Source organism: Chrysemys picta, chromosome 13 (assembly GCF_011386835.1).
Source record: "Chrysemys picta bellii isolate R12L10 chromosome 13, ASM1138683v2, whole genome shotgun sequence".
Lineage (NCBI taxonomy): Eukaryota > Metazoa > Chordata > Testudines > Emydidae > Chrysemys > Chrysemys picta.
Genome location: NC_088803.1, coordinates 22,728,959 through 22,755,337, shown reverse-complemented (window position 1 = coordinate 22,755,337; position 26,379 = coordinate 22,728,959). Strand labels below are relative to the sequence as shown.

The following is a 26,379-nucleotide window of genomic DNA, read 5'->3' as shown; positions in this document are numbered from 1 at the left end:
AGCAACCGCTGGGTGGAGTCTTGAGGTTAAGGAGGGAGAAAGTTGCCCCTTAATCTATGGTTTCACATTGGTCAGTGGAGGTGTAATTAAACCTGAGGGGGATGGGGGGAGCAAACACACTTTACCTTGCCCCAAGGAGGGGGGGATTGGGAACTGATCTATAAAGTTGTCATGAAACTGTTTTGGTGTGGTGATTGGAACTGTTTATCTGTTGATTGACTGACTGTATGAAGTTTAAATTAATAAGTAGTAAAGCAGATGCGCTGTCGAAATGGGGGAGGGTGGGTAGAATATCCTTGGAGTACTTGTCATGTACCCCTGCTCTGTTCTCTTTTGAAAGGGGAAGAAAAGTGATGATTTGGGGGTGCTGTCCTGGTGCTGACAGCCCTGCTGGGGTACGAGGGAGGTTCCAGATGTCAGCCCTGCACCCAGCTGAGCGCCAACAGGCGATGTAAGTAACGCAGTGTCTGTGTGGACACTGTGTCGCCCTAACTACATCGACCTAAGCGCTGCGCCTTTCGTGGAGGTGGAGTTAAATCGATACAGTGGGTGACGTACATCGGTGGGAGCACCATTGCAGAGTGGATGCTGTCTTACGTTGACCTAACCCTGTAGTGTAGACCAGGCCTAAGTGTAAAGAGCGTAGAGTTGATATATTGAATAAAATGTGTGTGTGCATGCGTGTGTGTTGACTGCTTCACAACTGCTGTCTGCCCCTGAAAGACTTGAAGTGTAAAGCAGAAGCTTCCTGCTGTTGGGTGGAGTTCTGGCAGAGGGGTGTCTGAGTACAGGGGAGTCTGAAGGGTCAGTGCTGTGCCCAGAGGGGCTAGGTGGCTGGACAGCAGGTTCCAACAGTTGGGGGTTGCCAGCTAAAAGGTCTGTGGCCTGAGAGTGTGCTTAGGGACCCTGAGCTTCGGGTAGTGGCTGGGCTCCATTCAGGCTCCAGGAGCTTGGAAACCCCTGGAAACCCACAGCACAGCTTGGATTCTCTCGTAACAATCCTAGTCGGCAGCCAGGAAGGGGTGCTAGCTAGGATCTGTGACACTTTCCTGGGGAGAAAATACCAGGTTATTAAAGGGCTCTTTAATCTAGGGAAGAAAGGCAGAACAAGAACCAACAACTACACGCTGAAGCCAAACAAATTTGTAACCATGAGAGTGATTAACCATTGGAACAAACTCCGAAGGGAAGAGGTGGATTCTCCATCTCTTGGTGTCTTCAGATCCAGACTGGCTGTCTTTCTGGAAGATGCTTTAACCAAACACGAATTACTGGGCTCAATGCAGAGGTAATGGGGTGAAACTGAATATTCCGTGCTAGCCAGGAGGTCAGCTTAGATGTTCTAATGGTCCCGTCTGGCTTTAAAATCTACGTGCCTGTGTATCCTTGTGTGCACACATCTGTGAACATATGTCTGTGTGGCTCTGGGTCTGTGTATACACACGTGTGGGTCTGTGTGTGTGCATGTGTTTGGGGTGTGTTCCTGTTTTAACTTTCATGCACGCTGCATGAGCAATAGGGGAACTCACTCTCAGCGATGTGCAGAGTGAGATGACGCAGATTCTCCAGCTGGTGAGTGCGACAGTTTCACTCCAGCAGCATGGGGGTGAGGGGGAGGGGGTAGCTGTAGAGAGCACTCTGGTGTCCCCTGCACAGCTTCCAGCCCCTGCAGGTTTGGAATGACATGTCCATAGGATACCACTACATGGGACACACAGACCAAGCTGACTTACTAGCTGGGCAGCTGACGTGGCCATAACGAACAGGCTAGAGTGCACATTTGGGCCCTGACTAGGCAGGCTAGCAGCGTGCTGTGGTGTGCGTAGAAAGCTCTGCCATGCCAGAGTGTCACTAAGCACTTACCCGTCTCTTACCAGGACTTCAAAAAGCCTTTTGACAAAGCCTGGAAAGACTATGAGAATAAACTGTAAGTTGACCTGCCCCCATCCTCTACTCAGGCTCACTGGGAGCTGATTCTAATAAAGCCTGGCCCAAGAGAGCCTTTCAGGGTGTTTTTTCCCTTTCTTCAAGCACAAAGATTGAGAAGGAGAAGCGGGAGCTGGCGAAGCAGCACGGGCTGGTGCGGAGCGAGGTGGTGGGAGGGGAGATCGCGGAGGAAATGGAGAAGGAGCGCAGGATGTTCCAGTTAAACATGTGTGAGGTAAGGGGGGGGGTGGGAGGGAGCAGCAGCATCCCAAGCACCTAGAGCAATGACCCTTTCCACTGAGCAGCACTGGCCTCTTCTCCGCAACTCCCACCTGCCGTGAACTTGGAAGTCTCAGCTGCAGGCCATGGGAGGGAAGGTGCAGAGTGGCTCGGGGATGGGGAGAGGAAACTCTTGAAGAGAAAGACCCCTAATTCTCACATGGTTGTGGGGTTTTTTTTTTAACTCCAATTGAATGTCTTTGTGAGGATTGTATCAAGGCCTCTTCCATTGCCAGCCAGCCTAGCTCCCGGTGGCTGCTTTTCAGCTTCTTGTGTGGCACAGAGATGTTTCTAGTGTTCATTTTTGACCAGATGCCTTGTTTCCTGTAGACTGACACCTTGTTCAATTTACAGAAATTACAATTGTGCTCATCCCCTCTCCCTTCCCCATGGGCAGCGGGTAGAAGAGGCCAGGGGATGCTAAGCCTCCCCAAACAGGCGGGTGCTGCCAGCCTGTGTCTTTGGAGCCCTGCCACCAAAAAGGTGCCATAGTCTGGCCCGTGTTCCCCTGTGGTCCCGCCTGCCGCTCATGCCTCTCCACCCGCCGAGTGGTGGGCAGGTAGGGGGGTGGAGAGGTGCGAGCAGTTGGTGGGGGCTTTGGGGGAGGAGGCGAAGAAGCGCGAGTGGTGGGAGGGGGCAAAGATGGGTAGGGTGGCCTCGGGGGAGGGGGCCAAGCCTCGAGGCAGAGCAGGGGGTGGGGCCACGGTCTGGACACCAGTGGCCCCCCTACTTCTCGGGAGCTTCCAGCGCTCACGTCCAGCCTCCCAAATGTGGGAGTCATGTGCTGCCCATGCCCAGGCCAGCTGTATTTGTGTCCCGCCCTTCACTGGGTACAGAGCTCTTGCTATTCCTGACATCCAGACAGCTGCTTTGTCTGACTCGGGTGCTCCTCGGGTCTTGTCAGCTTCGCCCAGCAACTCATTAAACACCCCCAAGCCTCTAGTCCTTTCTGAGCAGCAGCCAGGTTCCACTGTAGCTACAGCCTGTCCCTTCCCCTTAATGCTCCCTGCTGCCTCATAAATGTAACCCCCTCCTTGTTAAATGCTCTCCTCCTCCCCCACTGAGTCCCCGGAGTCCCCAGTCTGGCTGGTCCTGCATGGGGAACTGGAAACATCCAGAGAAAGCTCCCATGGGGCCCTGGGTATAGCCTTTGTCCTAGCCATCTAAATGTAGCTTGCACAAGTTCCCTCCTCCTTGGAGGGGTCAGGGAGCATGCTCGGTGCAATGGAACATTCAGTGAATTTACAAGCAAGTAGAGAAGCTCCTCTCATGGATTGGTAACTGGTTTAAAAATAGGAAACAAAGGGTAGGAATAAAGGGTCAGTTTTCAGAATGGAGAGAGGTAAATAGTGGTGTTCCCCAGGGGTCTGTACTGAGACCTGTGCTGTTCAACATATTCATAAATGATCTGGAAAAAGGGGTAAACAGTGAGATGACAAAATTTGTAGATGATACAAAACTATTCAGGATTGTTAAGTGCAACGGAGACTGCGAAAAGCTACAAAGGGATCTCACAAAACTGGGTGAATGGGCAACAAAATTGCACATGAAATTCAGTATTGATAAATGTAAAGTAATGCACACTGGAAAACATAATGCCAACCATTCACACAAAATGACAAGGTCTAAATTAGCTGTTACCACTCAAGAAAGAGATCTTGGAGTCATTGTGGATAGTTCTCTGAAATCATCCACTCAATGTGCAGCAGCAGTCAAAAAAGCGAACAGAATGTTGGAAATCATTAAGAAAGGGATAGATAAAAAGACAGAAAATATCATATTGCCTCTATATAAATCCATGGTATGCCCACATCTCGAATACTGTGTGAGTTATATTGGAATTGGAGAAGGTTCAGAAAAGGGCAACAAAAATTATTAGGGGTATGGAACAGTTTCCATATGAGGAGAGATTAATAAGACTGGGACTTTTCAGCTTGGAAAAGAGATGACTAGGGGGATATGATTGAGGTCTATAAAATCATGACAGGTGCGGAGAAAGTAAAGGAGGAAGTGTTGTTAACTCCTTCTCATAACACACAAACTAGGGGTCACCAAATGAAATTAATAGGCAGCAGGTTTAAAACAAACAAAAGGAAGTATTTCTTCACACAATGCACAGTCAACCTGTGGAACTCTGCCAGAGGATGTTGTGAAGGCCAAGACTATAACAGGGTTCAAAAAAGAACTAGATAAATTCATGGAGGATAGGTCCATCGATGGCTATTAGCCAGGATGGGCAGGCATGGTGTCCCTAACCTCCCTTTGCCAGAAGCTGGGAATGGGCAACAGGGGATGGATCACTTGATGATTACCTGTTCTGTTCGTTCCCTCTGGGGCACCTGGCATTGGCCACTGTCGGAAGACAGGATATTGGGCTAGATGGACTTTGGTCTGACCCAGTATGGCCGTTCTTATGTTCTTAAGAATCTATGCTGAGCATGTGCAAATGGCAATTTTCTGCCCCTTATAACTCGGCCAACTAAATCTGACCCACGTGTCCCAGGGAGAGCAAAGGTACCTCTCTGACCCCAGGACAGCCCCTGAAAATGCTGAGTCCCTGCTCCAAATTCTGGAGCCAGTGAGCTCTTAAACCCAAGTTGGCATGAGCAAATGCAAGGAGCCTCATTTGGCACTGCAGCAGTGCAGGGGAGGGGAAAAGATGGTGCCAAGGGCGGCATGGCCTGCCCAAAAGCAGGGGTAGGGACGGGGGCCAGGGGCCAGGGCAGCTGTCCACATGGTTCTTACTTATGGCCCCCCAGCCAAGCCATGTCCAGCTAAGAGCCGCATGTGGGGAGCTGTGGACCCTCTTGCCCTGGGTGGGGGGGCCCACAGGGCGAGGAAACAGGCCACTCTTGACCCCACCCTCACCCCTGGCAAGTGGAAGGTCCACGGCACGGCTCCCCACAGTTGCCCAGGCTCCCCAGCCAGGCTCCAGTTGCCGTCCTGGCTGGGGGGACAGGACCTGGGGGAGAATAGGAGGGGCCCCTGCCAAAAAGTGGATGGGCCAGGCCTGTCCAATTTCAAAAGGTGGGAGTGCCCTGGCTCCCTGCCCCTCCCCCCCCCATTCCGGCACCACTGGCTGGTGCACAGCTGGGAGTACTGCTCACCCAGCACTCCTGGATCCAGAACTATGCAGGGACCCCTGGCCAGGGTACCAAGGATCATTTCCTTGAGACAGAAAGAAATCCCAGGTAGGAAATCCCAGCCCGGGGTCAGAGAAACTCTATTAAATTAACAGGAACAGGCACAGGGCATGGCCTGTCTGGGACCCAGGGTTGCCAACTTTCTCATTGCAGAAAACCAAATACCCTTGCCCCATCCCTTCTCCGAGACCCCACCGCTTCTCTGAGCCCCCCCAGCTCACTCTATCCCCCCTCCCTCCGTCGCTTGCTCATTTTCACCGGGCAGGGGGTTGGAGTGCAGAAGGGGGTGAGGGCTCCGGGATGGGGCTGGGGATGAGAGGTTTAGGGTGCAGGAGAGGACTCTGGGCTGGGGCTGAGGGGTTCTGGGAGTGGGAGGGGTGAGAGCTCTGGCTGGGTGTGTGGGCTCTGGGGTGGAGCCAGGAATGAGGGATTTGGGGTGTAGGAGGGGGCTCCAGGCTGCTCAGGGGGTTGGAGTGTGGGAGTGGGTATGGACTCTGGGCTGGGGCTAGAAAGGGGTTCAGGGTGTGGGAGGGGGCTTTGGGCTGGGGCAGAAGTTTGGGGTGTGGGAGGGGGTGTGGGCTCTAGAAGTTTGGGTGCAGGAAGGGGCTCAGGGCTGGAGCAGGGGGTTGGGGCATGGGATGCAGACTCTGGGAGGGAGTTTGGGTGGGGGAGGGAGCTTAGGGCTGGGGCAGGAGGTGTGGGGTGCCGGAGGGAGTTTGGGTGTGGGAGGGGGCTCAGGCCTGGAGCAGAGGGTTGGGGTGCAGGAGGGGGTGCGGGCTCCGGGCAGCACTTACCTCAGGTGGCTCCCGGGAAGTGACTGGCATGTTCCACCAGTTTGGGAGCGGCCAGGTGGCTCTGTGTGCCACCCCTGCCGGCAGGCACCACCCCCACAGCTACCTGTGGTTCCTGGCCAATGGGAGCTGCGGAGCTGGCGCTCGGGGCAGCAGCAGCGTGTCGAGCTGCTGTGGCCGCCCCCAAGCTGGCGGGACATGCCCGCTGCTTCCCAGGAGCTGTGCTGCGGAGCTGGGGAAGGAGCCTGCCAGCCATGCTGTGCCACCAATCGGACTTTTAATGGCCCGGTCAGCGGTGCTGACCAGAACCACCAGGGTCCCTTTTCAACCTGGTGTTCTGGTAAAAAACAGACATCTGGCAACCCTACTGGGGCCCTCAGACACTGATGATGTCCCAGGAGCCCAGCTGGCTATCTGCAGCATTGCTATGAGCACTCTTCTCCTGTGCTGATTTGGCTGCCAGCTCCAGCTCCCTCCTACCCCCTCCTCACACAGTCTGACTCATCACAGTCTGACTCCCAAGTGCCCCCCCAGGCTCCTCTCCTTCTCTCCCTCCCCCTGCTCTTTTCTCCCCTGCCCTGCCCTGCCCTATAATACTTGTAAGAGAAACAGAAATAAACTAAGCCAACCCTTTCTCCCCTCCCCCCACAAAAAAACTGAAAAAGAAAAGAACAGAACTGAAAAAAAACCCGTCACCCAGAAGGGAAGAGAAACCCCAGCCCTGCCATGCTGTTTGCTACCCAGCACTCTGCTCCTGTCTTCTAGCCCTGCCCCTCCGGGGGTGGGTCTGTCTTTCTTCCTGGTCTCATTTCAAGTGTTGGATTCATGTGTGGGAGCTGGGTGGAGGTGGTGACCTGTGCAATACTGGAGGTCAGACTTGATGATCTGGGTGGTTCCTTCTGGCCTTAAACTCCGTGACTCTCTTTTTTGTGGGGGCTGGATGCTCCTCAGGGCTGGGCCTGTCTCCTGCTGCCACAGTGCACATAATAAGAAATACAGTGCGTTAAAAAGGCTGGAAAGTTGGTCAGTATTGTTAAAAATTACTTAGCTGTCATTGACCTCATCCCTGGAAACACCGTTTCTGCTGAAACTTTCCAAAATTATTGAGCCTGAGGCATATATTCGGCATGAATAAGTTCAGCCCAGCTTGTTAAAGTTTGGCATCATTATAAGCAACAAAACCCAGGACGTGTTAGGTAACTTCCATACAGTAGTTGCTACCATTAGAAAGGAACAAGCTTGTATCCCTGCTGGACTGGACAGCCACACAGGGGCAAACAGGTCTGTAGCAACACCCTCAATCATCCGTTCCCTCATAAGAGTGACAGGGAGGGGGAGGGGGCTTTCTGGAAAGATGAGTTTATTAACTCACGTTCCGGCCACTTTGGAGCTCACACAGGCAAAATCTCCCACGCACTCGTAATCTCAAACACACTGTCAGCCACACTCTCTTCTTAAAGGGCCAGCTCCCATTAGCCAAATTCATGCACTGAAAATGCAATAGTAAAAGAAACTAGCACAGCATCCACATTCACTTCTAATTACAAGGTTCTGCAATGTAAAGTCATTCCAGTAGTTACTTCAGAGTCCTTCCACTAATTGTTATACATACATATTTAAGCCTTCAACACAGACCACTTCCACATTAACTACAGGAGTAACTGGGGTCTGTATGTTGTTGCTCTCTATGCTGGACCATCTGATAGGGAGCCACAACACACACACAGGCAGTGGGTTACACAAATATTTGTGAGACAGTGGAACACTGTGCATCAGGATTCTTGGTTTCTATTTCTGGCTCTGAAAATAGATTGTGGTGTTGTGGTTACAGACTGGGTAGCTAAATGTACCTGTTTGGGGCATCTCTGGGGTTTGAACCCAAGACCTCTGGATGTAAACACCTGAGTCGTTGACACCTGACCTTAAGAACCAGACCTGTCCAGTATGGAAGTGAAGTGGAGTCATAACATTCTATATGTGGTCTAGCTTCTAGAGAGTAACCGAGCCAGAGTGGGTTAGCGTGGGATACACAAGAGCCTAGTTTGACAGGTATATTCTGAGGTGTGTGGCAAAGTAAATGAGACTTGGCCTTCTAGTATGAGCCCTGGGTTAGCATTAAATGACCTCACTCCCGTTCAGTGAATCTGTATGAAAGCTTGACTCACAATAAGAGCTGTGAAGAGCACAGAAGTGTGAATAGGAGCTAGTGGAATAGCTGGGGCTAATCTCCAGGCTTACAGATCAGTGCACCATCTACTAAGGCTACACAACACTGTGTTAGGCAGTCTCTGCTGGTCTCTGGCTCGCTTCCCAGGAAGTCTATAGCTAGCACAGAATGGCAAGACTGCAGTAGTGGGAGCCCAAATCATAAGTCATGGCAACACAGAGGGTGATAAGTAAACAATGCAGAACCCAGCAGGTAACAAGAACCAACTCCTGGGTGTGTTTTCCCCTCAGTATCTGATCAAAGTGAATGAGATTCAAACCAAGAAAGGAGTGGACTTGCTGCAGAACCACATCAAGCATTGCAATGCTCAGTTCAAGTAAGAGTGATCAGTCATCTTTATTCCCTATCCTCCCTTTCTTTGCAAGGTCCCCAGTTTAACTGAGGAGACCTGGGCATTGATTTATTTTGCAGTGAACAAATATCCTGCAGTCACCCTCCACCTATGTGGTAACTTGCTCAGCTTCCTCTCCCTCTGGAGATGGTGTAGCCGTAGGACTCTACGGTTGTGTTTGTCCTGCAAGTTACAGTACTTGGTACTTGCATTTTGACAGTACAATACAAAAGCAATTAGAGTGCTGGCTTCCCACTCCTCGGTTTGTTGTCACTGGTTATTATGAGAATCTGGGGTTCCTGATAATGATAAGGTGTGTGAGGCCAGGACTGTTGGCCCAAAAGGGTTAATAATGACACAGCAAAGCAAAGGCTCTAAGGACCGCAATGCTCAGCGGCATGTTGTTCACATGCAGCACTGTCAATGCTAGGAGCTTCAGTTCAAACCATTCTCTCACATTCGCTTCTCCTGTTAGTTTTTTCCAGGAATGTTTAAGGGCAACAGAGACGCTTAAGCAGTTGATAGAGAAGCTCACCCCTGAGCTACAGAGCGTGAGTATGCATCATAACGCCAGCTCACCAGGGACCAAGGCAAGAGGGGGGCATGGGCCCTGCAGGAAGAATGTCTACCCCCTAAAGCCTCTTTTTACTCCTAAGGAGGCTTCCCATATGTCCAGCTTTTCTGGGTCATGACCTCGGTTTTGGTCTGCCAATCTCTGTCTGGGTAGATTTTTAAAATATTAGTAATTGTCCAGGATTTCTCCCCACCCCCACCCCACGTGGGGGGCTGACAGCTGGGGTTGCAGCCTCCCCACCAAATACCCCAACCCCTCTCCCCCCAGCACCTCCTCCTCCTCTCTCCAGCCATATCCTCTTTTTGGGAACCTGAAATATGTTAGTCCTACCCCTAAGGAAGTAGAGAAGATTTAAAGGCTAAGTGGAAATTTCCCAGGGCTTGATAGCTAGGATAAGTGCATACAGCTCATGAAAAGATTTGAGGATGCTACTGTACACTCCATGGTCCTATCATCTTTTTAAAGCGCTGCTTTTGTTATCTCTCTCTGATGAGGATGAGGTTGCAATCCTCATTTGGGTGGAGTACTGATCTTTAGTGCTGAGCCCTCAGTCACACTGCAGGTAATTTTGGAGCCTTCCTTACATGCTTCCCTCACAGTAATTTCGAGTTTAATAGATGTACAGTTGGCTGGTTTTGATATTTTGCATGGAGACTGACTTCACCAGCCCAAGGTGGGTTCTCCAGAAAAGGCTCAGTGCCAGTTCTTTTAACACTCTTGGTCTCTTTACATTTGTAGCACATTAATACAAACAACATTTAAAAAAACCCTCCAATACATTGTCTCAATACAATCTATTTACAATCAGTAACTTGAGGAATGAAGAACAAGGCATAATACACAGCACTTGCAGTGTCTGTTAATGCTATAAACACACAAACCCTTCAGCTATGTCTGCCCTACAGCACGTTGAAAATTAACTGTCATTTTCTGGCAAACTGAACTTTTGATCCTGTTAACTGTTTTCATTACTGACTCATCTCAAGAGGTGACCATATTGAGCTTCAGACTTTTGGATAGTCAGTGCCTGGTTCAGAAACATAAACAGCTGTTGTAATGATGACATGTCCTGAGCAAACGTTGTTTATATTATTTAGCCAAACCATAGCCACTATGCACCCACCAGGCTCCGTTTGAGGAGCGCTGAGGAAACACTGCTGTTCCCTCCACCTGCAGATAGCTCTGTCCAAGCTGCTCTGGAGGAGATGGGATTTTGGAGAAGCTTGTATTACAGTAGTACGTTCCCTGTGCCGTGGTGCTGCACGGGGGGGCCGTGTTTTCAATATGGTGCTTCCCACATGAATGGAAACTCATGTGTTATGTAGTGTGGGGGAGAAATGCCTGTCTTGCCTAAGAGAATGAGAGAATGAGTGGGACGTACAGACAGAGGCAAAGTGAATCACTGTGGTGTGATGCCTTTCAGATGAAGGTCAGGCAGGACGAAGAGAAGCAGCAGCTGTGCTCTCTCCGGGACCACCTGAAAGCAGCATTACAACTGGAGCAGAAAGAGGTAAAGCGTGTCCCCCTTCCTAGGCACTGCCATTACGGCTGCCTGGTGGAGTATTCATGGGGAGCAACCAATCAGAGCAGTCACTCCGGCCCAATACTGTGCGTTGCACAGCATCCCCGGAGCTCATGCAGGGAACAAGGCATGTGCAGGGTGGCAATGGCAAGTCCATCTCGTTCCTGGCTATGGGCTGAGCCCTGTGAGGTGGGCTCTGCCCCCCCACCCAGGGAGCTAAGGGGCCAAAGGGAAGCAGCTCTCCTTGCTCAAATCCGGAGGAGCCAAGGGGATGGTGAGGGCTCTGCTCTATCCATGGCCCTGCAGAGTTCTCCTTTGGAGGCTGTGGATTGGATGTTCTGAGTGAATTTCATGTGCCTGGAAGGTGCTGGAGTTGCAGCCCTGGGGACTGGAGCCCACTCTTTCCAGAGCAGTTGGGGAATGGGAAGTGGAGGGCATGTCTCCCTCACCCCTCTGTCCCGGCAACACGCTCCTCCTGTTCCACAGAGACCCAGCTGCTGGAGATGCCTGGCTGTCCCAGGGGAGTAGGTTGAGGCTGAGGTGTTGTCGTGGTTTCTGCCTATTGAGATTGTTGACTGCCTCCCTCTCCAAGGCAGCCCATCCTGACGGCCTCACCCAGGGCAGCCCGTCCTGACTGCCTCACCTGCAACCCTGGTGGTGCCCCATTTGCAGGCTCCCTTTGCAGGATTGTGCACATGCCAACGGGCAGTGCAGAGTGGGGCATGCAGCATCCCCAGGCTGGGCCGTACCAGACTGCCCTAGCTGTGGGGAGTAGGGACTCCAGAGAGAGGGGATGAGCCCAGAGGGAGCAGCAGGATCCCCTCTGGTACCTGCCAGAGGCTATGGGAAGACAAGGAGATGAAGGGGCCCAGGGAGATTGGAATGGGGGGAGGAGGCCTCCAACAACCCTCTGGTAAGACTCCCAACTACTCCCCTCAGCATTAAGCACCCCCCCAATGACAGGAGCTCCAAACCTGACCACTCACGTACCCAGCACGCTGGCAGCTTCCCCAGGGCTTACTCTGTCACTGGCCTCTCTGCTGCCGCTACCGCAAGGGGCCTGTTCTGGTGGTGGCTGTGTGATGTGGCCATGTCCCCTCCCACACACCCCTCCTTTCAGCCAGGCCACAGAGAGCGGCTAGGCAGAAATGGCTTCAGTCACTACTGCCCTGCAGCGGTTTGGAAACAGGGCCGGGCTCCCTCTCCCTTCCCATGCCCAGCTTGGGTATGGGGCAGTGCTGTGGAGCAGACTGAGGGATCTGTGGCTTTCTGTACCACTTGGTTCAGTCTGTGTTTGCTCCCTGGGCACTGCTCTCCGAGTTTGCTTCTTGCCACATTCGCTGCACTCTGTATTAACATCACATCTCCTCCCTGGATGGGACCTTTCTAAGATGCCAGTCTGGAATATCCCATCAGGAGGAGTCACCCTAGGGAGAGATGGGCATGGGCTAACGGCTACCTCTTTCTGTCTACTAGGACTCTGCTAACAAGCAGCTACGGTACAACATGCACCAGCTGCAGGGGAACAAGCAGTATGGGACCGAGAAATCGGGGAACCTCTTTAAGAAAAGTGATGGGTAAGTGCAGATCTCACTAGTCTGTAGCGTAGACATTAAGGATCTCCAGTGCAGCCCCGCAGCCCCCTCAGCTGAGTTACTGAGCTGACCTTGATACTGTGTCTCCCTCACAATGCGTTCATTTTGGATCAGATGGGAACAGTGCTGTGTGCAATGAAAACTAGGGGCAGCAGCATAAACAAAGGGGAATGAGAAATAACATGGGGGGGCAGTTTCTAGTGACAATCTGCGTGGGGGCTGGGCTTAGGGATGGCAGCACCGTGGTCCCAGGAGCATTCACTGCAGACTCCCAAGCTGAACCTTCTTTGTTTTTTTTCTACCAGTTCCAAGTCTTTCCAGGTCCCTTTCCTATCCTCCCCACGCTCAGTGGCATGACACTCTGCCCGGGTTAGCCTCCCCTGCACACTTCACTAATGTCGCTCCCCCGCAACATTAAGGAAGATATTAAATGATGGAACAGTGATCTTCCTGCACAGACCAAAGCCATTCACAGGAGCTCAGTACCATGATCCCTCTGTGACAGAGGGGGCAGGGAAGACACAGGGTAGTGAAGGGGCCACAGCTGGTGGATGGCAGAACCAGGAATAGAAGCCAAGTCTCCTGCTCCACTGTCTTATACACAATGGGAGGGAACACAGGGCAGCTGGGATGCTAAGAGACGCGTACGACGATGGTGTCCCAGATCAGGGCTGGCTGCACCTGTCCCCACCTTGGGTCTCTCTGAATGCATCTCCTCCAGATCTGAGGCCTCTAGCTTTCACTTCTGTGAGTGGAGTCCTGTGATTTCCCACACTCAGACCGGGTCCTTGTTTTCCAACCACATTTGACCAACAGGTCCGACTGGACTAGGAACCTGTGTTTCTTCCTTTGGGAAGCTGTGATGAATACAGTGACCCAAACTGCTCCTGTTGTCTATTGTGAACAGCAGTAACAGCTTAATGAGAGAAAAGGATTTTAAAACAACAGCAGGCCTACACACGACTCCTGCTATGATAGAGACCTCTTTCTTCTTCAAGTGATGGCCCTCTATGGATTCCAAACGTGGGTGCACATGTGCATCAGGTGCCAGAGCGGGAACAATTCTGTAGCCGTGTCTGTTGACCCGGATGTGCATCATGCATTGTCCTTGTATTCACAGCCAAGGTTATAAGAGGTTGTGTGCATCGACTCTGCTCCAATTCCCTCTTACCGCCACATGGGCAGAGTTGGAACCCCTGTTCCTCCGCGTTCTTCGCCTAGCTAAGAGAGTTGATAGTCTGTTCTGCCTTTGCGTACATAGTTACAAATAGTATTTTTCTTGTTTTTATAATGTACTGTAATTAGTTAGGTTTCCTTTCCGACTTCTCCCATTGGGGAAACTTCCTCACCTGGGGACTATGCCCTGGCAAGTCAGCTTCAGAAACTGCGCTTTGTGCCCGCGCTCCTTCTCTGTGAGCGACGAGCACCAACAGTGCCTCTACTGCCTCGGCGAAGCCCATGTTGTGGCCCACTGCACCATTTGACGTTTGTTCCCAACCCGAACACGGGAAGCCAGGGAACTTTGTCTCTGTAAGTTCCTCGTGGAAGAGGCTATGTGCCCATGTATCTGTCGATACTGCTGCCACCTGACAAGCCCTGCCCCTAAATGCAGCATTGCCTCCGTGAGCCAGGCCCAGTTGGGTGAGAAGTCACATATCAACCTGGCTGCTGCAGCTCCCAAGGAGTCCAGGACAGAGAACAAAGAGAAACACTGCTGCATTCACCAGGGCCGCCACCAACTGCAGTGCAGTCACCGCTCCAGCAGCGTTGTCACTGCACCCGCCACTTGCACTGCCAGCATCCTCCAGTCTGCCATGCGCAGTCCCCCGCACTCCCAGCTGCCTAGAACTGATTTCTTTCAGGATGTAGTCCGCATCAGGTGTGGGTTGTTACTGTTTGATGATATGTTGTATCTAGTGTGGGATGGTAGATGACAACTAGGGGTGTGCAGTCAGAAGGGTTTTTTTCCCTCTACTGAAATAGATTCTTCTGGGATATTTGGGTGGCCCATTCAATGATGCAATATGCTTCTCTGATGGAGTGTCCTTGTTTAGTGAAGGCAGTTTTAAGTGTGTTTAGGTGTGTATCCTGGACTTTCTCTCGGGAACATATTCTGTGGTATCTGATGCTTGGCTGTAGATAACAGATTTCTTGGCATGTCTGGGACAGTTACTGGATCTCTGAAGGTAGACCTGGTGATCCATGTGTTTCTTGTGCATAACTGTCTGTAGGGTTCCATTGCTGAAGCTGATCGTAGTGTCCAGGAAGTTGATGCTGGTGTGGGAGTGTTCTAGAGAGAGTTCAATGGATGGATGGTGGTTGTTAAAGTTGTGGTGGAAATCTATGAGGGCGTCTAAGGCATCTGTTCAGAGGATGGAAATATCATCGATGTATCTCAAGTATATCATTGATTTTGTGGGGCATTTTTCCAGAATAGTCCATGAAGAGGAACACCACAGACAACCATATACAAGAAATCCATGGATCACCACACCTACCTTCACAGATCCTGTAACCACTCCAAATACACCAAGAAATCTGTTATCTACAGCCAGGCACTCAGATATCACAGACTATGCTCCGAGGAGAAAATCAGGGATACACACCTTAACACACTTAAAACTGCCTTCACGAAGCAAGGACAATCCACCAGAGAAGTAGATTGCATCATGGAACTGGCCACCCAAATACCTGGGAAGAACCTGCTTCAATACAGAAAAAGTGAGAGCCTTTGACTGCACACCCCCAGTTGTCCCTATCACCCCACATTGGAATCCATATGGGGTATCATCAAACAGATACAACCCATATTTGATGGGGACTACATCCTGAAAGAAATCTTTCTTGAACCCCTTTTCTGGCCTTCAAACCTCACTAAGCTCATCATCAGAAGCAGGCTCCCCACTAACCATGACACAACAACTCAAAGCAGCACCAGACCCTGCCAGAATAACAGATGCAAAACCTGCAGACATATCTCCATTGCTATGATGACCAATACTCCCCACAACACACTTTTCAAGTTCCATGGGTCCTACACATGCCTATCCCAACATGAGGTGTACCTCATCCACTGCATCAAATCCCCCAAGTATGTGGCTGAAGCTAGACAATCACTGTGCTCTCGAATTAACTCTGACAGAAAAATGAAAAAGACAAAAACACCAGATCACATGTAGGCAAACACTTTTCACAAAATGCTCACACCACATCTGACCTCTCAGTCCTTGCTCTCAAAGGAAACCTGGACAACACCTTCAAAAGATGAGCCTGGGAACTTAGGCTATATCTACATTACCGCCTATGCTGGCAAAACATATGTCGCTCAGGGGTGTGAATAAACCACCCCCCTGAGCAACATAAGTTACACCGACATAGACAGAGACCCTGGATTTATGGTCTATTACAACAATTTGTAACATACCCTGCTGCCTACTAACCCTCCATTATCATCCACTGCAAAGGTGCTAATTGCCCACTTCATTTTAAGTGGTCTCCTACAACATGTGAAACCCTTTTGCTTAACAATCTGTTCCACCTTAGAATTGTAGAAATTTAGGACTGGAAGGGACCTCAAGAGGTGATGACCCAGACCCCTGAACTGAGGCAGGACTAAGTATTATCTAGACCAGTGGTTCTCAACCTTTGTGGACTCAGGGCCCATTTGTAAATGTTTATGGCCTGTCACAACCCAGTAAATAGTTTGGGGGTAGAGGCCCTCGGGTGGTTTCAATTGGATCCTGCCCAGCACTCATCCCAGAGTGGTGGTTCCTGCAGCTCCAGTGCTGTGGGACTGGCTGGACTTGGCTCTCCGCTCTAGGCATTGCAATCTCAGGGGTTGCAGCGCTGCTCAGGTTTGGCCCTGCTCCCCTGACTTTGTGAGAGTGGAGTTGTGACCTGGCTCCTTAGGTGGCAGTGCCACTCACTCCCATTTGGCACACTGGGACTCCTGACATGATGACAGCTGGGCCAAATCTGAATGGCGTGGGGACCTCAGAGGTTGCAGTGCCTGGAGCAGGGAGGCGAGTCCAGCCTGTCCTGTGGGACAGGAATCACAGGAGCTGCCATGCGACCTTTTGAAACATTCTGGTGACCCAATGCTGGGTCCTGACCCACAGGTTGAGAAACCCTGCTCTACACCATCCCTGACAGGTGTTTATCTAACCTGTTCTTAAAAACCTCCAGCTTGGACACTCTGGTTACCTTCTCCAGACCTGAGGAAGAGCTCTGTATAAGTTGAAAGGTTATCTCTTCCATCAACAGAAGCTGGGCCAGTAAAAGACATTACCTTGCCCACCTTGTCTCGTGCATAGATTATTACAGACACTTCCAAATCCATCATGAGTTTGCAGTGCAATATGGCAGCAAAGAGGCCAGGTAAACCCTGGAAATGATTGGGGCCGAAGGGATTGATGTGCAAAGGAGACTGGAAGGGCGTAACATGTCCAGCTTGGCTGAGCAGTGCCTGCAGGTGGGGAGGGGACAAGGCAGTTTACAAACCCCTGTGGGGTGTAAATATCAAGGCAGGAGAGGAATCTAGGACATGACAAGGGCTACAGCTAGAAGTGGAAGGGAGCACATGAACTGAGAGGCCTGGAGCGCATCCTAGCAGTGAGCTCTGACAGGCTGGGACTGGCAGCAATGGCAGCCCATTGCTTAGGGAAAATGCTGTATACATCGTCTCCAGTAAGAGACTGTGCTGCCCGTCCATCACGCCTCTTGTGGTGTGCCACAGGCCACCTCACTCAGATCACAGCAGGCCAAGGGCTGCCCCACCCTGCTCTTGCTACAACCCCCCGCCTGCACGAGCCAGGCAGTTTGTCAGGAGCAGAAGCTGTGGCCTTAGCTGTGCCCTCCTCTCCTCTCTGCATTGCTACCTGCAGTGGTGCTGCTCTGCACGCTCCTTTGACAGGCTGGTCCCTGGCTGAAGGGGTCTCCAGCCCCCTGGGCAGAAGGACTTTGAGCATCTCCTTTGAAATGAGAGAATTCCCGGTTCATTTTCAGGTTGAGGAAGGTCTGGCAGAAGAGGAAGTGCACGATCCAGAATGGCTACCTGACCATCTTTCACAGCACGGTAGGGCCGGTGCCTCCATCACCTTCATGGCCCATGCTCAGAAGTGGTGGGCTGAAAAGGCCTGTGGGATTCAGTCCCTTCCAGGGGGTTGTGCAGATGATACCCACAGTGAATCTAGTGGCTTTCCCTGAGCCTGACTGGAATCCCTGGAGTATGATCTTCTCCGGCCCCATGCTGCTGGCCTGGCCCAATGCCCACTGGAGTCTTTCCATTGAGGCTGGAGTCCCTGTGCCCTCAGTGGACCACAGGCAAAGGCACTAGGGTCTTGCCCAGACTGAGAGCCTGCATGGCGAGTGCACCAAGCATCCGGGAGCAGGGGAAAGGTCATTGCTGTGATTTCTTTTATCGTTGTTGATGACAGCACCAGCAAGGAGAACGTGCCTGGGTTACTGGGAAGGCCCACTGCGTTCTGTCTGGCTCCTGTCACTGGCCTAGCTGAGTGCTCACAGGCTTCAATGGATTTCCCCTCACAGCTCCCAAGGGAGGCAGGGCAGGGCTGTTATCCCCGTGGACAGAGGGGAACTGAGGCCAGAGAGACTAAGTGACTTCCCCAGGCTCTTACAGAGCAGGGTCTTGAACCTGAGTCTCCCAAGTTTAGGTTTGTCCCTAACCGCTGGAAAGTTCTTCCACCCTGTTCCTTGCCTCAATGACCCTAATCGCTTGGGAGCATGGCAGAGACCTGCCCCCAGGGGTTGCTGTCCTAGCAATGCTGCGAGTACTAAGGCTCCATCTTCCATCCACTAGCTAAACCGCCCACCAGCCAAGCTGAATTTGCTGACTTGCCAAGTGAAGCCGAACCCGGATGATAGGAAGTGCTTCGACCTCATTTCACGTGAGTCCCATTCTTTGTTTCGTAATGCCTGGGGAAGGCCCAATTGGCAGCCGCGTGCTGGATTTCTGACTCAGGGCCCCGAGAAGGCGGCATGTCAGAGAACCAATGCAAGCAGGCAGCAAGGTGCAGGGCAGGGGCACTGATTGTGTGGTTCCAATGGGGAGCTATAAGCCAGGCCCAGGGCATGGGGATACAGACCATGTTTGCGAGGCTGTTTGCAGTTCTGAGCTTTCAAGCTGCTTGACAAACACCGAACTGGGGTGTAGTGATGAAAGGGAATCTCCACAGCAGGATTCGCTGGAGTATATCCATGCTGGTTGTCTGCCTGGGTGGGTGGCACTAGCAGGAGGAAAGTAGAGGTTCAGTTACAAACACATTGTAATGCAGGCAGCTTAGCCAACCACAGGTGTTCCTAGGTATTGGCACTGCAGCTCCGAGTCAGGGCCCATTCTGCTGGGTGCTGTTCGTGCAATTCAGTGAAACACAACACCCTGGATGGCTTCCTGAAAGGACTTGGGGCTGAGGAAAGATTGACAGCAAGAGCGATAGAGCTCAGTGATGCAGCACCTTCACAGCCTCAGATGCTTGCGGCTTACGGGCATGTGGTCCAGAGCTCTTGCACCTGGCACCACCTTCGGGTGGGGCAGGCAGGGTGCTAACCTATGCACATTGGCTGCAGAGGCTAAGTGAATGAATGGCATAGGAGCGGCCCCTCTCTGTGTGCTGGACTGTGCCACACACCCCTCATCTGGGGAGTGCAGACAGCTGGCTCTGGGCGGCGTTGGTGCCCTCTGGGTGCTGGTTTGTTTCAGGTCTAAACACAAATTGTTCTGTGTATCTCAGATAACCGCACGTACCACTTCCTGGCAGAGGATGAGCAGGAATGCACCGCGTAAGTACCGGGGTGGGAGCAGAACGGCTCCTTGGGGGGGACAAGTACCAGCCCTGAGAGCTGCTGAATGGGAGCCAGCTCGCTGGGCCATCTCACTCTTCTGCCACAGGCTGGAGCCCTGTGTCCTCCTCGCCCCTCCAGGAGGGAGGGCAGCAGCGTAGCCAGGCTGAGGCAGAGGCTGCTGATGCCTGATTTGCCCAAGGCCATGGCTGGAATTCAACGGCCCCTGGCTCCCGGGCCTGCGTGTGGAGCAGTAGAGCCAGCAGCCTCCGTGTTACCTGGCCCTAGCACCAGCCAGCACAGTGGGACTTGCCTGCAAAACTCTGCTGCCTCCAGCCTCCTTCTCTTGCCCATCCCCAGCTGTGGACCTGGGGGCTGAAAAGTGGCATTCTCTGTTGGGCTGCCTCTGTCAATGGCCTGTCTGAGTTCACTGGCCCTCACTACCAAGTTCCTACCAGTAATGAGGTGTGGGGAGGAGCCTGCTGTGAGCCCACCCTACTTCCTCCTCTGAGCCTGCACAGGCCTGTAGCCAATGCTTTGGCCCACCCCAGGCAAGTGTTGGTGCAAGGCAAAAGGTGCTGGGCAGGTCTGGAAGCACAGTGCCCACCTCTGCAGCCCTGAGATGCTGCTCTGCAGCCACTCCGGGGCTCCTGCCAAGGGCCAGGCTGAGGCCATGGAGCAGAGTCCCTCTTCAGAGCAACGTGCATATGCAGAACTCGAGGTCTCCACTGCCCCATCACCCTCCCCATGTTAGCCTTGAGCACAGCAGGGCAGCCATGGCTCATGCCTAGCCCTCGCCGCTGCTCCCCCGTGCACCAGAGTACAGAGCCCGTACCCCCTTGCTGACATGGAACAGGGGCCCCTCTGACAGCAGCTTCCTCCTCCTCGCAGCTGGATTTCTGTTCTCAGCAACAGTAAGGAGGAGGCTCTGAACGTGGCATTCAGCCGGGTGCATGGCAGTCGAGAGAGCAGTATGGAGGGGCTGACCAGGGCCATCATCGAGGAAATCAAGTGCATGCCAGGGAACAGTGTGTGCTGTGACTGCTCAGCACCAGGTGAGCGTAGTCATGGGGGGATGGGACAGGGACAGGCACCCTAGAGCCGCTGCACAGTCAGCACCCAGCACAGTGATGCAGTGACCGTACTTCAGCCAAGCCAGCAGCCGTCCCGAAGGCAGCCGCTAGCCCCTCCGCAGCCCTGGACTCCACTCACAGCATGGGGCTGCCGGAGCCATGGGTGGTAGGGAGCATCTGGGCACCTTACCCCCACCCCAGCCAGCACACCACTGCTCCCACCCCCCTCACCAGCACCATTCAGGGGCTTTCTACAACTCTCTGGGAAAATGCCCTGCACTCCTCCCTCCTGCAGAAATACCCGGTTTGGCAGGAGTCCCACATAGAGCTTTCCCTGAATTACAGCCTTGAGGGAGGGGGACCAAGGATCTGCCCTCAAGTTCCTTGGACCCCCCAGAATCAATGGAAGGATCCTGCTGTGACACTGCTCGGTGAGAGGAGACTGCGTCCCCTCAGCCATCACTTAGCTGAGCCCTTTGCACCTCTCAAATCAGTCCCTCTAGCTCCCCTCCCTCCTGTCCTTTGGCTCCTCCCACTCAGTCACTCCTGCCATCTGCTGCTGGAATCCTAGGTCCGGTTCTGGTGCCCACAGTCCAAGAAGGATGCGGATAAATTGGTGAGGGTTCAGAGAAGAGCCACGCAAATGATGAAAGGATTAGAAACCTGCCTCACAGTGATAGACTCAAGGAGCTCACTCTAGTTAGCTTAACAAAGAAAAGGTTAAGGCGGGATGTGATTAGTCTAGAAGTACCTACGTGGGGAACAAATATTTGCCGGTAGGCTCCTCAGTCTAGCAGAGAAGATCTAACACCCCAGTGGCTGGAAGTTGAAGCTAGACACATTCAGACTGTAAGGAGGTGTACATTTGGCGGAAGGAGTTACTAAGGGGAGTGGTGACTTCTCCATCCCTGGTAAGTTTTGAATGAAGACAGGGATTATTTGGAGTTCGCTGGCCTGTGTATGCAGGAGGACAGATTAGATGAGGCCTTGGAATCTGTGAGTTTTAAAGGTGGGATGTCGGGCAAGAAACCCCAGGAACTGCCTTGTACTGGAGCACTGGCAGCACTATCACCTCTGCGCTGGCAGCAGCCTACAAACCCCATCAGCATTTGCCCCTTTCCCAGGGGGAATGGAGGCACAGGGAGGGGAATGACTTGGTCAAGGTCATCCAGCCAGTTAGTGTCGGAGTCTGGCAGCCCCATCACTACCGGCAGCGATGGAAAGCGCATTTCCGTGGGCCGTCGGGGAAAGAGCATCTTCACCAAATTGCTACAGCAGTGCAGCTGCACCAGTGCAGATGTAGACCTGCTCTTAGTGCCATTTTAAGTGTAGACCTGCTCTTAGTGCCGCTGCGCACAGCATGCACAACCCACAGCAACAGCATGGCAAAGCAGCCAGCAGACCTGTCCGCTTCCATCCACAAACTCCAGGGGGATGACCGTATCCAAGGTGGGGAAAGGGCTCCCTGCCCAGACCCAACAGGGGCCAGATGCGGGGAAGGGACTCCCTACTCTCCTCCCACCCCCATCCAAAGCTGGAACATTTTCAAATTATTTTTACATGTTTGCCATGAACAGCCCCCTTTGCCATCCTCCACTCAGTCAATTGTGTAAAGTCAAGTGGTAAGCGGCTCCTTGGACCCCATGGCACTTCCCTTTCCTGTTCCTGGGGGGAGGGATAGCTCAGTGGTTTGAGCATTGGCCTGCCAAACCCAGGGTTGTGAGTTCAATCCTTGAGGGAGCCATTTAGGGATCTGCAGTAAAAATCTGTATGGGATTGGTCCTGCTTTGAGCAGGGGGTTGAACTAGATGACCTTCTGAGGTCCCTTCCAACCCTGATATTCTATGATTCACACATTTTTTTCTACAGCCCAGATTCTCTATTCTGTCCAGTTATGCCTCCCTGATTCCCTGCCTGTCCCCCAGCACAGACTAAAGCATCCTGGGGGTTGCTCTGACCTGCACCAGCTGGCTGTGGTCCCTGAGGGACCATCCACCAGCTTGAGATTGCCAGAGAGCATTGTGCTCCAGCCATTCCCTCTGGGGCACCTGAGGCTGCATGGAGGAAAGCAGAGGAGCTATGACAGCTCTAGGCCCAGCAAGGACTCCCTCAGTAAAGTGCACCTGGTCTGGGAAGGGGAATCTGGCTCTTACTGTCCATGTACCTTCATTCCCAGTTTAGCCTCTCTTCCACTCTCCTTCCTTTCCTGTCTCTGTCCCAGTCCATCCCCCCCTCCTCATCCTCTCCCTTTTCCATTTCCACCCCCTACTCAGATGCCCCACTGTAGAGTGAGACTGAATGGTTGACAAGGTGCCTTGCCCACCCCACCCTGTGCCCGTGACTACCCAGCACTTTTGGCAGGATAATGGGGCTAACCAGAGCAATGCGCTGTCTCCCCAACAGACCCAGCCTGGCTCTCCATTAACCTGGGCATCCTGATCTGCATCGAGTGCTCCGGGATTCACCGGGAGATGGGCGTGCACCACTCCCGCATCCAGTCGCTGTCTCTGGACAAGCTTGCAACCTCTGAGCTCTTGGTAGGGAACTGCCCACGCGCGGTCCCCCAGAGCGCCCCCTCCCGCTCTGTCGCCAGCTGTGCTCCCTCGGGGCACCCCGCTCCCGCTCTGCCGCCACCTGCGCTCCCTCAGGGAGACCCCTCCCGCTCTGTGACCACCTGCGCTCCCTCGGGGCACCCCCCTCCCGCTCTGCCACCACCTGCGCTCCCTGGGGGCACCCCTCTCCGCTGCCACCCACGTGCACTCCCTCAGGGCGTCCCCCTGCTCTGCTGCTGCCTGTGCTCCCTCAGGGCACCCCCCTCTGCTCTGCTGCTGCCTGTGCTCCCTCAGGGCACCCCCCCCCGCTCTGCTGCTGTCTGTGCTCCCTCAGGGCACCCCCCCTGCTCTGCCATTGCCTGTGCTCCCTCAGGGCGCCCCCCTGCTTCGCTGCCGCCCACGCACACTCCCTCAGGGCTCTTCCCCCGCTCCGCTGCTGCACATGGGCCGGAGCCACAAAGCAAGCTTACAGGGAGAGGCGGGCTCGCTATGCCCATGATTACCTGGCCCCTGCCCTTGAGCTCTACTGTCCAGCACCCTTCCCTCCCCCACCCCACCCCCCGGTACACTGGCTGGCATGCACTCCCAGCTCTCAGCATGGCGCTGTATGTTGCGCCAACTTGTTTTGTGCCTGTTTGTTTTGCAGCTGGCTAAGAACATTGGCAATTCTGGCTTTAACGACATTCTGGAAGCCAACCTCCCCAGCCCTTTGCTGAAGCCCACAACTGGCAGTGATATGTAAGTAGTTTCTCAGGAGCCCGGAGACAAGACAAACCTCTCTGGATAGGGCTTTGGGGCATTAGCTGTGGAGCATTGGGGTGCTTAGCCTATCTCCTGCACCTGTTTGGAATGCACTGTATATTCCCAATCGCCCTCCCAATTTTCTTGGAACAGATGCCTGGGTTCCTCCGGGAACGCTCAGTCATGGAATGAGGGAGCCGGCCAGCATTTCTTTCTGGAGGATTCCACAGACTGCTCTGGGCATTTAACAAGGACAGGCACAGCAGAGAGGCAGTTCAAGCAGGAGGGATGTGACTTCAGGGCTGAGATTTCCAAAGCTGCCTGGAGCATGGTTGCCCGGTTTCCTTTAATGTTACTGGTAGATTTCCCTGGGTGTCAATGAGAGCAGTTAGAGCAATGCTGAGTGCATTGGAAAACACTCCTCCGCATGGGAAGGTGTCACGGGCAGGGGAATACCCTTGGGTGCCAACTCTTCAGTAACGACCTTCACATCAATTACATTTCAGATCAGACTATGGGCCCAGCCCCCCATTGCCCCAGGGCACAGTAGGTCGTGTGCCCCAGGGCATGGTGAGCAGTGGATGCTACTGAGTTGGAATGGCAGCATTTTACAGGTGTAAATGCCAGTGCTGGGCGCAGCCCAAAAGGGGATCAGGTCCAGCGTGAGTGAGGGCAGAAATCCAACAAAGGGAGTGTAAACACACAGTAGAAATAACAAGGTGAGATTCATTTTGGAAAAATACAAGACTGTACTTCTAGGGAGAAATAACACCAAATAAGCCCACAGCAGGTGGGAACAGGAACAGCTGCCGGAGAGCAGTCAGCAAATTCCACTGTGCTTCCAGCGCACTGAGGTGCCCCAAGGGAATCTGGGCTGCCTGGATAAAGATGTCTGTGACCGGATCCCTGGGTTGCAAGCTGGGACCGTGGGACCACTGTGCCCCCTTAACTGACTAATCTGGGTTGTCTCTCACAATGCCTTACTGGTCACTTGCAGCAAACCCCTCCAGTGCTATCATCACTCAGTACAACTGCATGTGGAGCCCCACACCCAGCTAGATTGCATGAATGCCCCCAGAGCCACTCACAAATCACAGAGAGAAAGGCACCAGCCAGATTCCCTCAGCTCCCAGCCTAGTACCTCAGGAATATACCATCTTGCACTGCTCGAGACCCTTTCTTGAGCAATGCAAATTATTAATTGGTTCACCACTTCATGAATGGAAAGTGGATATACACCAGCCTTTGTAAACCTCAGCACATTTACCAAACACTTCAGGCAAACTCACTGGTAAAGATAAACAATTAAAAAAATGTATTGACTACATAAGATAGATTGTAAGTGATTATAAGTGATAGGCAAAAAGTCAGAGTGGTTACCAAAGGAAAATAAAATTTAAACACTCAGTCTCAACCTTAACTCTTATCACACTAGACAGTATTTAGATCAAGCAATGTTCTCACCCCCTCTGAATCTTACAGTTCTCAATATACAGGTTTGTCCCTTAAACCTGGGCCAGTCTCCTCTGTTGAAATCTTCTGTCTTCTGAGCATCCTTGTTGCTTGCAGCATAGGTGAGGGGAGGAGAAAAGACCGAGCATGGGCCCACTGTGTTCTGTTTTATACCCTTAGTTCCATGTGCTTGGAGAACACATGTCCAGGCATGTCTGGTGGGCATTGCTGAGTCACCAGGCAAGGTTGAGCAATTCCCCTGGTGTAGCTTTGTGGAAGTGAGTCATTGTATTGTAGCTCCCTTGCTGGACAATGGCTGTTTGACACCTGCCTGGGCGTTGGTTATCCCCCTGGTCATTGTCTTTGGGGAGCTAGTATCTGGGCGCTTCCCAAACCCACAGCATATTTAAGTGACAACCATGCAACACAACTCTCATAACTTCATAGGCATTAATGATACACATATTTAGATGGAACAGTGGGTTTCAGCAGATCATAACCTTTCCCATGATACCTTACATGGCCTGCTTTATATGCAATATCACAACTATATACAAATGACGAATATGGGGGTTACAGGGTGCTCCCCTGGGGTGTAGAGTGTTATAGTGTCAATCACAGACCAGGGAGGCGACTGCACTGGCACCTCTCGAGATCCCCTGGACATTGAAGTCCAGGCTGGCAGTCTCCTTCTAAGCTCTGCTCTAGCTCAACCACAGGTTCTGGGCTGGATCTGGAAATCCCTGGGTGGGTTCTCTGGCCTGTGTTTGCAGGAGGTCAGACTAGATAATGCTAATGGGCCCTCTGGCCTTAATATCTATGAATCTCTAAACACTGCATCCAGCTCTGGGCATTGCCCTGTCAGAAAGATATAGACGAAGGCCTGAGAGCAATGGAACCAGCCATGAAGTGAGAGACTCTGCTTTGCAAGGAAAGAATAGAGAGTTCAATCTGCAGAACGTGGCTAAAGCAAGACTGTCTGGGGGGCACACACAACTAGGCGTGGGGTGGTCTAAGTGATCTGTGGGGCTAGAACCTGGGGAAATGGGAGGAAACTGAGAGAGAAGAGAGAGGCTGCATCTCAGGAAATGCCCCCTGAGCTATATAAGGTGATGCAATCACCTCCCAGGGGACAGGGCAGGAATCCCATGACTTGGATATTTAAAACGAGATGGGACAAAATGCTCCAAAACAAATCCTGGGGAACAATCCTGCCCTGGCCAGGATAGGCTGGAAGGGCCAGCAGGTGTCTCCATCGCTAGCTTCCAGCATTCTGTGACCCACCGTGCTTGCCACTGGTGAAAGCGCCTGAAGCCCACCTGTTCAGAGGGCAGCAGCAGGGGTTGATGTGCTCTTGTGCACCATGCTGGTGCTC

At 52.6% G+C, this 26,379-nt stretch overlaps 1 protein-coding gene across 2 annotated transcripts in view; it reads left to right on the top strand.

The window, feature by feature from the left end:
• Nucleotides 1–26,379, top strand: part of LOC101933973 (arf-GAP with SH3 domain, ANK repeat and PH domain-containing protein 2-like) — a 102,560-nt gene that overhangs the window by 35,999 nt on the left and 40,182 nt on the right. For both annotated transcript variants that reach the window (XM_065565611.1, XM_065565612.1), the window contains exons 5-16: nt 1,878–1,927; nt 2,032–2,161; nt 8,597–8,682; nt 9,173–9,248; nt 10,695–10,781; nt 12,270–12,370; nt 17,393–17,462; nt 18,207–18,294; nt 19,138–19,186; nt 20,078–20,241; nt 22,663–22,796; nt 23,458–23,549. In XM_065565611.1, coding sequence (XP_065421683.1) covers nt 1,878–1,927; nt 2,032–2,161; nt 8,597–8,682; nt 9,173–9,248; nt 10,695–10,781; nt 12,270–12,370; nt 17,393–17,462; nt 18,207–18,294; nt 19,138–19,186; nt 20,078–20,241; nt 22,663–22,796; nt 23,458–23,549 — 1,127 coding nt within the window. The remainder of the gene's footprint in view (nt 1–1,877; nt 1,928–2,031; nt 2,162–8,596; nt 8,683–9,172; nt 9,249–10,694; nt 10,782–12,269; nt 12,371–17,392; nt 17,463–18,206; nt 18,295–19,137; nt 19,187–20,077; nt 20,242–22,662; nt 22,797–23,457; nt 23,550–26,379) is intronic.